The sequence below is a fragment of the Crotalus tigris genome, unplaced genomic scaffold (genome assembly GCF_016545835.1).
Source record: "Crotalus tigris isolate CLP2741 ecotype Arizona unplaced genomic scaffold, ASM1654583v1 scf7180000017622.5263843, whole genome shotgun sequence".
Lineage (NCBI taxonomy): Eukaryota > Metazoa > Chordata > Lepidosauria > Squamata > Viperidae > Crotalus > Crotalus tigris.
In genome coordinates this window covers 3,356,820-3,372,247 of record NW_024096517.1, presented here as the reverse complement: position 1 = coordinate 3,372,247, position 15,428 = coordinate 3,356,820, and the positions used below count along the sequence as shown (strand labels likewise).

Genomic DNA, 15,428 nt, shown 5'->3' with positions numbered 1-15,428 from the left:
CTCAAAAGACAGGTTTTGGAGAATACTAAATGTTAAGTTAAGCAGACCTGATCTTGAAAACTGGCAGCAAAAGAGATATATATCCGTTGCCTAGTTTTGTGCTCTGCACACAGGGCTGGTCTGCTTAGCGCAGCTTTTTTCTTGATTTGCAAAAGTTATGTACTTTACAAAAAGAAGCAATTAAGGGGAACACTGACTCTTGCAGAGAAGCAGGAGTGGTCAGGCCTCTTGCAGAAAGGAGGTGAGCAGCAGGGGCCGTCTGAGGCCACAATCACACAAACGAAACTTAACACACCAATTCCAAAACCTTCATTGAAATCAGAGGTGGACATATTAAGCAGCTACCACTGTCCCACTCCCTGGAATAATCCATCACAGAACATGGAAAGTGGTATCTTAAACGGAAGAGGTGATTTGTTCGGCAGCAAGGGGAAAGCACCAGCAGCGCTTTCTGTTCTTGACACAAGGATGGACAGACACACTGGAAAAGAGTTGTTTTTCCCACAACGGGGTGTGGAAGCCACGCAGACTACCATATTACAGTAGCTCTCCTGTCAATCATGGCAGCCATTATAGAAACGGCTTCTATTTCTGTAAGGCATTGAGCCAGCTGGGGAGGGCAGATGGTATTATTCCAAAATACGGCAGGAGCCTTGCCAGACTCCAATCTCAGTAGCTCTGTGACACAATTATTGGCTGTCCCGAGGCAAGCAGGGATGCGAGAAAGTTAATCGTCGCAATTCTCTTCCCAACCATTTTTCGTTATGGTTTTTCCTGGGATTCTCTACACATCTGAAGCAGGCACTAATCCCAAAGGCGCTTTTTCAAGGACAACTTGGACTTTGTTTTTCCTTGAAGACGCTTCGCTTCACATCCAAGAAGTTTCTTCAGTTCTTCCGAAGAAACTTCTTGAAGGAGAAGCAAAACATCTTCAAGGAAAAACAAAGAAAGTCCAGCTGCCTTTGAAAAAGCATCTTTGAGACAACCATGAGCTGGATGACTGAGAATCTCCACAGACGTTCTTGGGAACTAGGTTCAAAGATTTAGCCATCCTTTTTTTCCCCACTCTAGAGAGGGGAGCTTCTGTATTCAGAAAACAGGGATTCTTTTTTTTAAGTTCACTCCCCAAACATTCTCTTGCGGGAAACAAAATAAAACCCCCAGGGAAAATGATTCTTAGCCAGCTTTGTCTCTCAACCCACATTATTTTTCCATCGCCAAGGAGATACACAGCCTTCAAAACATTTATCTCCATTTTCTGTCTGACTGGCACAGTCACCACAGAAGTGTGTACGGTAGTGTAGCTTTGCGGTATGATTCTACGAGCAGAGATATAGTGGGGGCCCCCTGCCCACCCATCCAAACTCAGAGTATATATGGCTTTCCTGACATACAGATTCTCTGTGCACATTCAGAGAGAGAGGACTGAATAACAACACAACGGTCCGGACTCAACCATAATTTAGTCAGATATTTCCCAAAGCAGCTTTCAGCACTGGATCTAGAGAGCTTAGAGCACAGACATTATGGGCTGTACAGAAGTCACAGACTAAGAGCCCACCTCATCTATCTGTACAGTAATAAGCTTCCTACCATACAACGCTGGCTCTTCTGCTTCCAGAGCATTTAGGCTGCCCCTATGACCCATTTCCCCAGCAGCCCTTCGGTAACTGCTAGCGAGAAGGGAAGTTCTACCTTTCCAGGATACGGAAGAAGAATCAGAACCACTTCTAATTGAAAAGGGAGGAGAGAAAAGTGAGGGAGGAGAGGAAAGGTCGATACTGCACCACAGATTCCAATACCTGAACAGACGTCGGGGGAGACAAAAGGACCTCAAGGTCCTCTGGCAGGGTGTAATTTAGGACTATTTGGGGCTTGGCGCTGCCAGTTGGCACTGTTTGTCAGGAACATTTAGGAAGGCTACGATTTTTGAACTTGGCAGGTGCTAGCTTCCATGGATCCAGCCTGACTCCCTTGGCAAACGAGACCAGTCAAACACACAATACTGCAGTCACAAGGAGAAAGATGGCACAGATCACAATCGCCAGTTCCGTCTTCTTCCCAGCAAATTCCATGTTCCAGAGAACTCAAGGCCGGGGGCCAGAGAGGCACTCGTTTAATTGGGCGAGAGACGGAGAGTCCGTCAAGCAGCACAACCGAGTGCCCAGCCTCTCCATGAGAAAGGGAGCATTGGCAACATCAGTTTGGAGATACTGTTCGGAACCGTTGGCGAACAAACCGCCTAAGGAACAACATGCTGTCCAGCCAGCTGTCCCCGTCCTTGCTCACGCTGCAGCTTCACAAGGGGCAGCCACGTAAAAGCACTCTCGTGTTCACCTCGGAGGCTAAGGTGTCATCTGCACAGGATCGAGTGTTTGAGCAGATGATGATTCTTCTTCTTCTGGAGCAGCAGCAGCCACAGGTGGCTTCGTGGCTTCCTGTGGCACCTTGTCCGTTGGCCCAGGGAGCTGGGGAGGAAGAAAAGAAAGGAGAAGGACTGTTCACGGCAGAATCCCGCAAACGGCTCCTTGAAAACAAAACTGTCCACCTTGGGGACGTTTGGAGGCACGTTAAGCGATGCGGCTTAACGTAAAAATCGTAAAAATCCTTTCTGGAAATCCATCCACCCGGCAACTTGCCTCTGGGCTACTAGAAAACAGTGCTGGTGCCAAGCCTGGGCGGAGGTAATTTTCATTCTAAGTGCATCTGTGCTTTCCACACCTACCAGGCTTCCCTCCGGGAAGGCACTGCCGCCCTCGGCTTCCTGGGCTCTGCGTTCCTCTGCGCTTCTCTCTTCTTGCGTTCTGGGCTCAGGCCCAGCTCCGCTCCCTGAGATAGCATGCTCTTGAAGCAAGATGCCCCGTCTATCCAGCACGCTATGAAGCAGAAGTGGGAAATCAGGGAAAATACAATTTGGAGGGGGAGGGGAAGAAAGAGTTTAGAGATGAGAACAGCTAAATTACCAATAAAGGAGAATATTTGAAATGAGGGGTCCTTGGTGCTCTCTGAGCTTGGCTGGGTTTTTTTTTTTTTTTTTTTGCCGACGTTTCATTACCCACACTAGATGACATCATCCGATCACTAGCACTGATGATGTTACCTAGTTTGGGTAATGAAACAGCTGCAAGAACACAACCCAGGTCAGAGGACCCCTCAACAGCTAAATTCCGTCTCAGACTTCGATCTGCTGGAAAGGGCCCTTCCCACAAATCCCTCTACACCACAAATGCTGCACTGCTTCATACACAGGGAACAAGATACAGCTTGAACCATCACCTGGGAGGCAAAGGACCACACAGAACTTCGCAGCAGTTCTTCACAATGTTCCCATGGCTATAAGGATTCTGCACACGGTTCTTCCCTGTCCAGGAGCCTTTAATCTGAAAGAACAAGAAGGGCAGCCTCCAAAAATACAAATCCAACATTAGCATTGATCTGTGTGATGATGTACATCCAGATCCCAAATGAAAAGCATCTTTCAAGTTATTCTGGCTTCTTCCAACAGATCTCTCCTGGAACTCTCGGCACCTGCTGTTTTTCTAATTACTTCATTCTAATGAGAGGCCTTCCTCCTCTGCAGAAGAGTTTTACTCCCCCAAAGTCGGATACCTCAGTCAAAGACTGTTTACTGCTTGCAGCTGAAAAGAAACAACTGCCCAACTGAATAGGCAGGTTCTATTCTTTTTAAGGATTCAAGAAAGCTGGAAGCCTTGCTGGAATGAACTGTGGGGGGGGGGGGAAACACTGCAAATTGTAACAAAAGGACAGAAGATGGAAATGCATATTGAGTCTTCACTTCAGTAAATGAAGATTTCTTTTAAAAAACTGACATGTTTGGAAGGAAGTTTACTGTGTTCTTTGGAAGGAAATCCAGTGGCTTCAACCCAATTAAGGGAGAATGGATATTATTTCAAGAAACTTAGTCACGCCTGCCTAGAGCAAGACCAAACACAGACTTCTAATACGAATAGCTCTAACAAATGTTTCTGAAAAAGAACATTCTCACAGAGATGTGTGTGTATGTGTGTGTGTGTTTGTGTGTGTGTGTGAGAGAGAGAGAGAGAGAGAGTGTTTGTGTGTGTGAGAGAGAGAGAGGGAGGGAGAGAGAGAGAATTTACAGGAAGAAATGTGCCTTTGGAAGTACTTACATCTTCATTCGTTGTCTGATTCAAGGCTACCAGGAATGTGTGGAATCCAGTTAGGCCCACTACAGACCAAAGGGTGAAGAAGCAGATCAAAACCTCCAGGGCCGTGGAAAGCTCAGTTAAGGAAAACAAACTCTTAACGGAATCATTAACTTCTCCCAACGCTATCCTACTCCATTCCCCACCCTCCCCACCCTCACTGGAGAGCAGGGCCCAATGGTTCCTCTCCTGTTCCTCTCCGGGCACGTTAAAAGCAGAAAAGATATGTCCCTGGAGTTTCTTTTAGCGTACTCAAAAAGCCGATCTTCAGGGATTCTGTATGGAATGAAAAATGCAATGTATGTCATCTGCAATTATTAACCACACCAAGAGGGAAGGCTTTTTTTCCCCAGCCCCCACCCTTTCTTTCTTTCTTTCTTTCTTTCTTTCTTTCTTTCTTTCTTTCTTTCTTTCTTTCTTTCTTTTTTCCTTCCTTCCTTCCTTCCTTCCTTCCTTCCTTCCTTCCTTCCTTCCTTCCTTCCTTCCTTTCCGAGATGCCTCCCCAAGCTTTTAGTCCAATTCCCTCCCTTTACTATAAGCCCCACTCACTCAGGGCGACGTAGACAATGTTGAAGGAGAAGATGTAGATGGTGAGGAGGGACAACGAAAGGATGAAGAGGTAGAAATAACGGTAGTTCCTCTTTCCCACACAGTTTCCTACCCAGGGACAATGATGATCAAAACGCTCTGTAAAAAAAAAAAAAACAGAGAAGCTTGATGCTTTGGTGCCATCACAGAAACTTCAGCCAGATGCCAGCATGTGTAGAGTTTCACTCACATCCCAAACCCACGCTGCAATCCTTCTGGCTAACTATGAAACTGATTCATGCACTCATTTTTGAGGTGGAAGGATTATCAAGTGGGCAACTTCTGTCTTCCAAACTCACATCATTTTAAGAAGCATTCCTCCATGACAGCGTGAAACATAGCAACCTACAAGAAAGGGGCTTTCCAAATTTTTATGTGTATAAGTGAAGTAAACCTACCATTGACCAATGTGGGTAATGCAGAGGGAACAAAGCTTAAATAAGCTGTTTGGGACAAGGTCTACTTTATCTGAACCTGAAGACAATAACACCACACAAGCTCTGATGCTCTGCTTGCAGGTATTCTCATCCTGTATTGTAGGGAAGTTCCAAACCACAGCAGACGTAGACCGTGTGGTAGCCTGCGTGGCATCAAAATTACAAACCAAGGACTCCTGCTTTCATTTCACTGAAAGTCTAGAATTTACAGTTAAAGACAGGTTTGCAAACTGGCGACTGTAGAAATCCTGCATCCGGTGAGTGGAGGGGCCAGACCTTCAATTTTGTTTTCCCTTCAATCAGTAGCAAAAGAGAGTGCTTACTGCCTTACAACGTCTAAATTCTGCAGAGCAGCATATAGCAGCCAGCTCACCGACCATTGGGTGAGCGTACTTCGGTGCCTTTTTCCCAGCCCCAAATAAGAGCCCTGAAGGGATTGGAGTGCAGTTCTGCCACTCACCCACACAGTTGTCGCAAATACTGCAATGTGAGGCCCGGGGCGGACGGAAGATCTTGCAGGTATAGCAGTACTTCAGCTTCACGATCTGGTTATTGATCTGGAAGTTCTTAATGCGGGGAGGCGGCCGCTGGCCGGGAGGCACCGTTCCATTGGTTGCCTCTGAAATGAAAGCAGACCTTTCTCGCTGCCTGACTTTTGCCCATCTCACGGGGCGAAATAGGGGGAGAAGTGTTCCACATCCTTTGGCTGGCTGGTTTCGCCACTTGCCACCCACCTACCTATTTCCATTTCAATGAAAGCTGCCTCGTCAGGTAGGGCCCGTGGAATAACTCCTGGGTCACTGAAGCTTGTCCGCAACAGGGTGGCCATTGCAAACAAAAAGAGAATGACTGCAAAGACGGGGATAGCTGGGGAGAGGTGGACAGCGAGATACCGGCACCTGGAATGAGAAAGAATTCAGGTCACTGAAATCAAACGCAAAGACGTTCGTTCCCTGGAAGACTTAAAAAGGTTCCAAAAAAGGGGCTCCAGGCAAGAATCCAAGAACTGCAGATTTCCATCATTTCACCAGAGGCCACAGAAGGGACTTCTTGCTGCAATTTGCATTTAAAAAAAAAAAACCCTTTCTAAAAACAATGCTTGCCAATCCCACATTTGCTGGAAGCTCTTGGAAATATTTCAGCGGCTTCCAGTGCAGGCTTAAAACCAACTCACATTTGTATAAAGACCTGCACTGATTACTACCTTTCTCCTCCTATGGCATTTATTGACACGCTCCGTTGGCACTTGTTTAACAGCCCCGAGGAGTTGAAGTAATGTTGAAAGTATAAAAATGAGCAAAGGCACTGGCCCTTGTTTACGCAGTATTTTGTAGGTGAAAACTGTTTAATGAGCCGAGGTGGCGCAGCAGTTAGGGTGCAGTACTGCAGGCCACTTTAGCTGACTGTGTTCAGCAGGTCAGCGGTTCAAATCTCACCGGCTCATGGTTGACTCAGCCTTCCATCCTTCCGGGGTAGGTAAAATGAGGACCCAGATTGTTGGGGGCAATGTAAATATATATATACATTGCTTACTGGTGTACACCGCTTAGAGAGTGCTTGCACTTAAAGCGGTATAGAAGTCTCATAAATAAATAAATAAATAAATAATGTAAGTTCCAAGGTAGTCTATATGCAGGCTGGGTTTAACCCTGCTATAACACAATGATTATACCCTGGGCTCACAGGGAGCTATTAAAGCTAGACTTGCAAATGTGAAGGTATGTATGGGTATGTAACAATTTTTTTGCATGGGAACAAGTGGACTGTACCATTCTTCTTTCGAATCCTAACCCTTCCACCCCTGCCCGAGTTTCTTACACAATTGTTTTATTTCATTATTGAATTATAGGAAGGTGTCTCATTTAGCTTAGCTCTAAGTCAACCAATAGCAGCTCTGCCGGGTTTCAGACCAAAATCTTTCTCAGAGCTATCTACATGTCAGCAATCCAATGACTGACCAGGACATTAATAAAATAGAACAGGAAATACAGTAGAGACATATAGAATGTTATCAAATTTCTTCTACCCCCCACTTTAACAGTATTCCTGCCTATAAAAAACAAAAATGCACTGCTCCACGGTGCTTTACAGCCCTCTCTAAGCGGTTTACAGAGTCAGCGTATGGCCCCCCAACAATCTGGGTCCTCATTTTACCAACCTCGGAAAGATGGAAGGCTGAGTCAATCTTGAGCCGGTCAGGATCAAACTCCTGGCAGTGGGCAGAGTTAGCCTGCAATACTGCATTCTAAACACTGCACCACCACGGCTCCAAGGTATCACAGAAATAGGTAAGAAGGGGTTGAGGAAAAACTCAGCAGGCACCACCCATTCTTCTGTAGAAGAAATTAAACAAGAGGGAACAACCAATTCTAAAGCAGCTGTCAACTGAGAATCTCTTCTCTGTTGCAAGAAGAGAAAATGAGATGGCTGAAAGTTGCTCGATAGACTGTCCTACTGGAGAAAATTAACACAACATAAAATGCACTGTAGTTGACTCCATTTGTCTTCTCCTGGTCAACTCTCTCTTCCCCTATTACTCCCAAGAAAGAACGATTACATCAGAGAAAACAAGTTGCACACTCTATATATTCACTTTTGTGCCAATACCCTCACATTTTACACTTATGTACGAGTACGTCTAAATGTTTATTTTACCCAAAGAATTCTTCTTTTAAGGAGATGGTTTTGAACAATCATGTGCCTGTTTTGCAAATGATTTTAAAAAAAGAAAGAATAATGATGGAGGAAAAGCTCACACAGATATTGTGATCATCTAGGACTGTGCTGATCTCATATTTCAATCAAAACAATCAGACATACTTAACGAGTTAAAATGTCCAGCCCTTTAAATACTGAGAGCGGAGAATAAGAGGAATAACAAGAGCAAGATTTTTTCACTCATGGGTTATCTACCGGTACAGTATGTACTATTAAAACTCTCATATCCGTAACCTTTAATTGGGTGATACGATGCAGGAACAGAGGTAAAATGTTTACAATCATGTATATCGCGAATGGATACTCACTGAAACAATGGCAATGGGTGACAGGTTGTCTAGTTTTATATATTTTAGCTGCACAGTAGTCCAATTTAGAGGGATTCCAAATTTATCATCCCCCATCCATCTCTCCTACTTTGGGTATTCCATCATAAACACATATATGACACAATAAAAATGTTTGCACCCAAAGGAACACATACACTTCTATATCAAATTGGCAGCCCTGCCCCTTGGGAGAAAAGGCACATCGCCAGTAATAGTATTCCATGCCAACATTTTTATCTGGTTGATCTAAAAGCGCAGGCAGGATATTGAAACACAAACAGCATTTAAGCATTAATGGAAATAAGTTCACATGACTTAGATAAACTTATTCACAACACAATCAAGTTGTTTTGATAACATCTGTTTTCTTAAAAAAAAAAAAAATACCTGAACCACCTATCCAACTCCGAAAGTCAAAAATATTGTGAGGGAAAAAGACCCCCACAGCTTAAATACAGTAATAGCTTAAATGAATCACAGTGATTTCTTAAAATAATCCTTCTATAGCTTTCAACATTTCTGGAAGCAAGGTTCAAATGCAGAACATTCTGGTTCTTTCTTTCAAAGTTCCATGTGCATCAGAGGCAAAATGACTGTTTTGTTTGGAAGTGACACAATCAGCCAATTAACCTTGTCTCACAGGCTAAACATGCATAAGAAAATCAACATTAAGTTGCTGTTTACTTTCGCTCTGAATTTAGACAATAGTCCTCAATGATATCCTTCACCATGTCCTTTCTCAACCTCATTTCTGCTTAGAGGAGAATGCCAGGATCTTACTGAAATGTTAACAAATGCAAGCAAATGTATTAAAAAATTCAAAGCTTTCTTTCTTTATTTAGAAACACTTCCCCAGCATCACAGGTGGTTAGAACATCATGGTCTTTATCTAATTTCTTCTTGCAAACCTGAAGAGTGGAGAAGAGATTGAAGATGTACATTGAACTAATAACATGAAGTTTTACAACTTCCACTTTCATATAAATTGATATAATTGAATTAACCTTTCTAGAAGTTCACATATAGCAATCTTTTCTCTATTTATTTATCCCAGTTTTCAAACATAATCTTTCACATATTGACATAGCTATTTATTTCTAATATTTGATATCATCAATCAAGCAGCTACATATAAAGAACAAGACCTCTGGTTACTATACTTCCCACTTTGCATTAGTGCTGATTCATGCCAAAGTGCAGACTGGGGTAATATTTCTCCTAGATTTTTTCAGTGAACGATATTAAATCATATAACTTATGGAACAGTTCTACTCATTCATTGTTTTGCCACCTTCTCTAACCTGAGAACAGCTTACTGAACAATGTTATGATATGATATTGCCACTCTGGACCCAAGGTGGGAGAGAAGTATCTAAAGATATTACTCTAGACAGTGGTTCTCAACCTTTTTAATGCCACGACCCCCAACCGGTCGTAAGTCGAGGACTACTCAACCGGTCGTAAGTCGAGGACTACTCAACTGGTGCAGCACCGTTTGCAGAATGGGACTTTTGGCGGGTTCAGCAGGGTAGAGACAGCCTGGACAATTCCTATTGGCTTTTGAAAGCCAATAGAATTAGACTCTATTCAAGAGAGTCTATTCTATTGGCTTTCAAAAGCCAATAGAATAAAAGGGAGTAGCACAGCTAAGGAAAAGGGGGGGAAATGGCGGACTGCGTTGTTTGGCAACCCCTGTGAAATGGTCGTTCGACCCCAAATGGGGTCCCGACCCACAGGTTGAGAACCACTGCTCTAGGAAAATGCCAATACGGTACAGGGACTAAAATCAGAAAAGTGGTACAGAGACTCGGGTTCAGCTTCCATGCACACTGCCATGCACAATCTGGGCATCTGAAGGTTGATGTTCAGATATGAACAGCTCTTTTTGCCTAATCCACCTTCTATGATTTTACAAGAATAAAAGGAGTGAGAAGAACTAAACATCAACCTGAGCTCTTTGGAGAAGAATTCAGCATAGTTTATTCAGAGCTGAAGAACTATTTCTGAAATTTTCTCAAAGGCAGAATTCAACAATCTCTCTGGGTAACAATGTTATCCAATTAACATTGTTTAATTAATACAACAGTATTTGTTTTATTAAGATATCCCTTCTCCGCCTAGGACTCTTGACAACCCACAAGATAAAAACATAAACTATCATAAAAGACAAATAGTAAAATCAATAAATAGCAACTCATCACATAGCATTTAAGCTGCAGACTGCTTCCGTAAGTTGACTGTTTCCTTCTACCTCCAAAAGGTCCATGGAAAAAGCAGTTTTCGCTGCTTTTCAAAATAAAAACAGGAACGGAGTCATCCTCACTTCAGTATGGAGGCTATTTCAAAGTGAAGGAACTATAATTAGAAGGCCTGGTTCCCCACTTCCTCCCCCATATTAACTTGCCGCCCTCTTGACCCTTCCTCACCCATAGCATTAATCTTCCCATCTTGGGGACTGGATGGGCAGGGGCTACTTTGGGGTCACAGGGTACCCAAAATAGCAGCAACCTGAGCCATATGGGGCTTTTATAAGTGATTAGCAGCACCTTGAGTTGCACCCAAGAGGTTTCTGATAAAGAATACACCTTCCACAAAATTGGTTGTTGACACGTGACCAGACACTAAATTAGAGTTTCCAAACTGCCTTCAAGGACAGTTTCATAAACAGTAAATTGTAATAATCCAAACACAACATGACATGACAAGGTCATGAGTTACTAATTTCCTGATCCAAAGAAGGTCACCACTCATGCATCATCAGAGTTCCTGAATAAGACCCTCCTGGTTATAATTTGCGGCTTTGATCCAAGCAGGAATCTCCTAAATGACCCCCAAATCTTTCTGGACACAGTCACCCCATCCAGGGCTAAACAAGGAAGAACTCTGAGCAAATTCTAAGTGAACAAAAGAAATGAAATGGCCAAATGCTGAATCTCGAGTTTTAATTTTCATGGATGAGAAGCGGGCACTCAGACCAGTCTACCCCCTCTCACCAGCAAATGCTTGAATGCTCATCAAAGTGAGTTGAAAGGCATGAGTGCCAACATATAAACATTTGTGTAACAAGACTGATCAATCACTCTATTATCCTCATGAACGCAACAGTCATAAAACCCTAAGGAACCCATTACAAATTGAGGCAGCCAAGACTGGGAAGAGTGATGCAGTGTCACTGAAGGAGATGGGAGGTAGACAATGCCAGAATCAAGATATATAAGATTGGCCTTGGATATACACATAAAGCACCCAGAGGATATAAAGGATACTATGCTTCTGAAAGTCCCCTTCATGTTCAACAAGCTATCTTATTCAGAATGCCAGGAGCTCTAGCAGCAAAGTCTGTATTTATATAAATATTAAAAATGAACAAATAAAAAAAATAGTCCAAAGCAACAGGTGAAAATAGGCATGGCAAGATGGTCTAAAATATTAGAAGTAAATATTCTTTAAAAAGCATGTAAATTTTTTTTAAACAAATTCTTTTGGTAGAACTCTAAACAACTGTTCCAAAACAGAGGCTGTGAGAGAAGACACGACTGAAAATATCTGTTCCTACTACCCACAACTGCAGCTGTGGATTTCAGATGTGCTCGGAGCTTTAACAGGAAATATGAGAAAAGGTATTCATTAGATACTGTAGCTCCAAAGGATGAAGATATGGGGGACAGTGCCATACATGCCAGTTTCCTCTGGTGTCCACATTCTTTCATATCAGATTTAGTTCCCAAAAAAATAATCATGAACCGGTGAAGACAGCAGTCAACCAGTATAACTAGAATTCCCCTTCAATCTGCAAAAAAAATGACCCCTGCACATGCTTGTTTTTATATACTATGCATTAAACTACATCCTTTTCCAGAAATTAATCTTCTTTTGACCAGCTGACCAGGTTATGAACCTGAGAAGCAGAAGTGCATAAATTTCAGAAAAACACACAAAAGCCTATGGGCCTCACAACTAAGCAGTTCCAAAAAGGTTTCTGCAAAGTATGCTACAAAGATTACTGGCAGAAGACAACCAACATCCTTTTATTATGCCATTTTCTAGTTCATAACGTAAGCCATTCCTATCAGAATATTCTCCCAAAGGTGAACCATATTCTGGGAAACAAGGCATTCTGGCCAATAACAAATCCTGCCCAATCCACAATGGAAATCGCATCTCTCTAACAAGGCAAATGCATCCGGTCTCTACCATTCAAATCTCTTTGAAATCTGACACAGTGTTCCATACCAGGAAAGGATCCAAGAATTTTCTTCACTTTTTACAAGGGATTAAACGTTACTGTATTAAATTCCTTCATTTGATTCAGCTCTTTCAAATAAGAAACCACAAGAATGAAAGCGAGTTTTAAGCAGAAGTACCTTTCCAAACAGAATTCTGACATCATTTAGCAAATCTTTCTTTAAAAACAAATAAATAATGGAGATGATTGTTGGCATGTCCTGCTTTGACCATCTGACCTTTGGTATGTTCTTTGAAGTATGTACTGGGGGGGGGGAACAGAGACAACTTCACTGCTTTCATCCAAAGCGATCAAGGGGAAAAAGCATATTCATCTCTACAAGAAGCCAAATGGACTGTAGCACGCTAGAGCAACTATAATCTATAAGAATGTGGGCCGTAAATGAACTCCAGCCTTGTGAATAAAACATTCAAGCAAATAGGTCAATCTTTACGAACTTACTCAAAAGCAAAGAAGAGGGCACACGTTCCCACAATGAGGAACAGTGTCAAATAGAAGATGCCTTTCTGACGGGCCATCATAATGCGCCCATCGCAGCAGAAAGTATTCCTTCCTGGCAGCTTCTCCCATTTCCGCGTCACCTTCTTCCTTGCTATCATCACAGACATGGCTGCACTTTCACCAAAGGTGGGATAACTCGGTAATGGCCTGTTTCCACTCCGGCCACTGGGAAGCACACACCATCCTCAGCAATCCAGCCTCAGCCCCTGGAAAGATAAGCAATAAGGAAAGGTCAATACAATTCCTCACAAGGCACTTAGATTAGGAGCTGGTCCAAGCTATTATTACTGGAAGCAAATCCTTTCTGGCACACCCACATCCTTCATTTAGCTTTAGTCACCGTCCAATTTCATTAAGCAAGAGACAAAGAAGGAAAAAATATGTGCCGCGGTTCTCGGAAGGAAAGAAACCTGCCTGATCCAGTATTGAGTAATTGATCATGACTTCCTCTGGCAAATGAGACTAGTTTTAAAACAACCCAAACTCACTTCGACTTCACTGCATTCCTGACAAACCTTTCCTCTTATTCAGAGGATAAACAGAGCCTAAGAACCGCAGCGGCGTTTCATGCAAGGTTTGTTTTCCCTCCTCCTGACATGTCAAGTCTGTGCTACAGAGAGTAAAGCCTCATGCAGTCAAAATAATATTTCATCACTTACATTCCACCTGTAACCACAAAATGCTGCATGGATTTCCGGCCACTCGTCACGAAGTTAACACCCTGCATCAGAGTATTCTCTAGCACAAAGCCTTTGGACCAAGCCCAGACGTCCACGCGCTGGCCTTAGTATATGACTCCAAAGTTATCCAGTGACCAAACCCACCTCTTTCCCTACTGAATCTGGTTCCAGAATAGTTAATAATTCAACTCGCCTCTGTCTCTTTCTGCCCCACCTTTTCTCCCGCTGCTTTAAGCCACACAGACCGACAATGAGAATAAATCATTTAAAAAAGACATCTTTTTTTTCCCCCAGCTTTAGTTTTGCAAAGTCTCAACCGCCCACAGCCTCCTGACTCTCCCCAATCAGGATCCTGAAGGAGTAAGCAAGGGATGGGGATGCGCTCCGACCAGGAAGCCCACTCAACAGACCCAGTCAAATCGGGAGTCGAGGCTCAAAATAAAGGGGCTGGGCTCAAAAACAAGCAGGAGAGCCCACCTTTTTTCAGGCTCGTCTCAGCCACCCTTCAAGAAAAGGGAGTGTGTGAACCCGTGACAGAAAACACGGGGAGAGAAAAATTACACCCCTTTGGTTAAGGTGAAAATCAAAAGCGGGGAGGAGCGAGTCTGCATTCTGTATTTTTTCAACAGCGAGGAGGTTCTTTTGTTTGCTTGCTTGCTTGCTTGCTTTGGGGAGGGAATGAAGGGTCTGGGTTCACGCGCGTCCATCCACGCGGGCATCCTCCCCGCAACCCTCCAAGCAAGCCCAGACGAGACAAAAACACGGGTCAAATCCAGCCTCTCCCTTCCTTGATCGGCACCTCCGCTTCTTTCTTCCCGGAGGAAAAAGGTCCTCTTTTTTTCTGCAGGAGGACCCCCAGCCTGCCCAGCCACGCGGGTCCCGGCCTCTCCCCACCTTTCCAAGAAGCCAGCATTGAACCCCCCGGCAGACAAAGGCAGGCGGCTGCCCCCCCCCCCAACTCCCCCGACACAGCCCCGCAATAACAGCCCACCCGCCAGACCGCGATTTTCGGCGCTCCGCCAACCGGACCAACCTCAAAAGCCCCGCCGGTGACCAGCGCCGCTCGACACGCGTCCGGGCATTCTCACGTGCAGCGCGGAAGGCGCGCCCTGGGTTCCCGCGGGAGGGGGGCTGTCCTCTCGCAAGGGAAGGGAGGCCTGCCGGGCGCCGCACCCCCACGTGCGGCCGGGCAGCCACACCCCCAGGCGGGCGACAGCGCGGGCGGAGGTCTGAGAGGGGCCGCTGGAGGGGTCCGCACGACCACCCCCACCCCCCCAGCCAGCCCCTCGCAAGGGCAGAGACGGGAGCGCCGCCCTTCCTTGGCTTCCCACCCCGACCGGCGCGGCTCTCACCTGCCGCTCGGCGCTGCCGGGGCCGACACCGAGGCCGGGGCTGGCCGGGGCCTTCCTGCTCTGTCGCGGCGCGGCTCTGAGGGGGAGAGAGAGCCGCACTGCTGATTGGCCCAGCCGCGCCTCCGCACCGCCTCCTGGCTCAGATGGGGGCTGCGATTGGCCGAGCCGCCCCTCACTCACGCTCAAGTGAGTGAGGCGGGGGCAGGAAAGAGGGCGAGGCTGTTTTTCTTCGGCTGGCTTCGTTCCCGCTCGGTCGGCTTCTGGGCGAGGGAAGAAACAGGGGCCGCCTGACTCAGGCGACCCTCCCGGAGACCCAGAAGGCCGCTTGTTCTGCAAACGGGAGCGGGATAAAAAGGTGGACTTCGTCCCCTCAGGCAGCGCCTGCTGCTCTGT

General features: G+C 45.0%; 1 protein-coding gene across 2 annotated transcripts; it reads right to left on the bottom strand.

Annotated features, from left to right (window-relative positions):
* Positions 1–1,226: 1,226 nt before the first annotated feature.
* Positions 1,227–15,427, bottom strand: ZDHHC9 (zinc finger DHHC-type palmitoyltransferase 9). 2 transcript variants are annotated; one of them, XM_039331016.1, is made up of 10 exons: positions 15,036–15,427; positions 12,944–13,209; positions 5,948–6,108; positions 5,670–5,828; positions 4,734–4,871; positions 4,412–4,460; positions 4,149–4,251; positions 3,277–3,380; positions 2,726–2,876; positions 1,227–2,468 (listed from the first exon to the last, which is right to left on the bottom strand). In XM_039331016.1, exons 2-10 carry the CDS (start codon positions 13,108–13,110, stop codon positions 2,346–2,348), a joined length of 1,155 nt encoding a protein of 384 aa, XP_039186950.1. In that variant the 5' UTR covers positions 13,111–13,209; positions 15,036–15,427; the 3' UTR covers positions 1,227–2,345. The 2 variants fall into 2 exon arrangements, with proteins under 2 accessions (XP_039186950.1, XP_039186958.1); XM_039331024.1 differs by lacking the exon at positions 15,036–15,427 and adding an exon at positions 14,717–14,991.
* Between the last annotated feature and the right edge of the window lies 1 nt (position 15,428).

What these genes read in the sequence shown, in the direction of transcription:
- ZDHHC9 (XM_039331016.1), bottom strand. Translation starts at nt 13,110, where the DNA reads ATGTCTGTGATGATAGCAAGGAAGAAGGTGACGCGGAAATGGGAGAAG. An exon ending in TTTCATTGAAATGGAAATAG is followed by an intron (nt 5,829 to 5,947) that starts GTAGGTGGGTGG and finishes CTTTCATTTCAG; the next exon opens with AGGCAACCAATGGAACGGTG. An exon ending in TATTTGCGACAACTGTGTGG is followed by an intron (nt 4,872 to 5,669) that starts GTGAGTGGCAGA and finishes TTTTTTTTACAG; the next exon opens with AGCGTTTTGATCATCATTGT.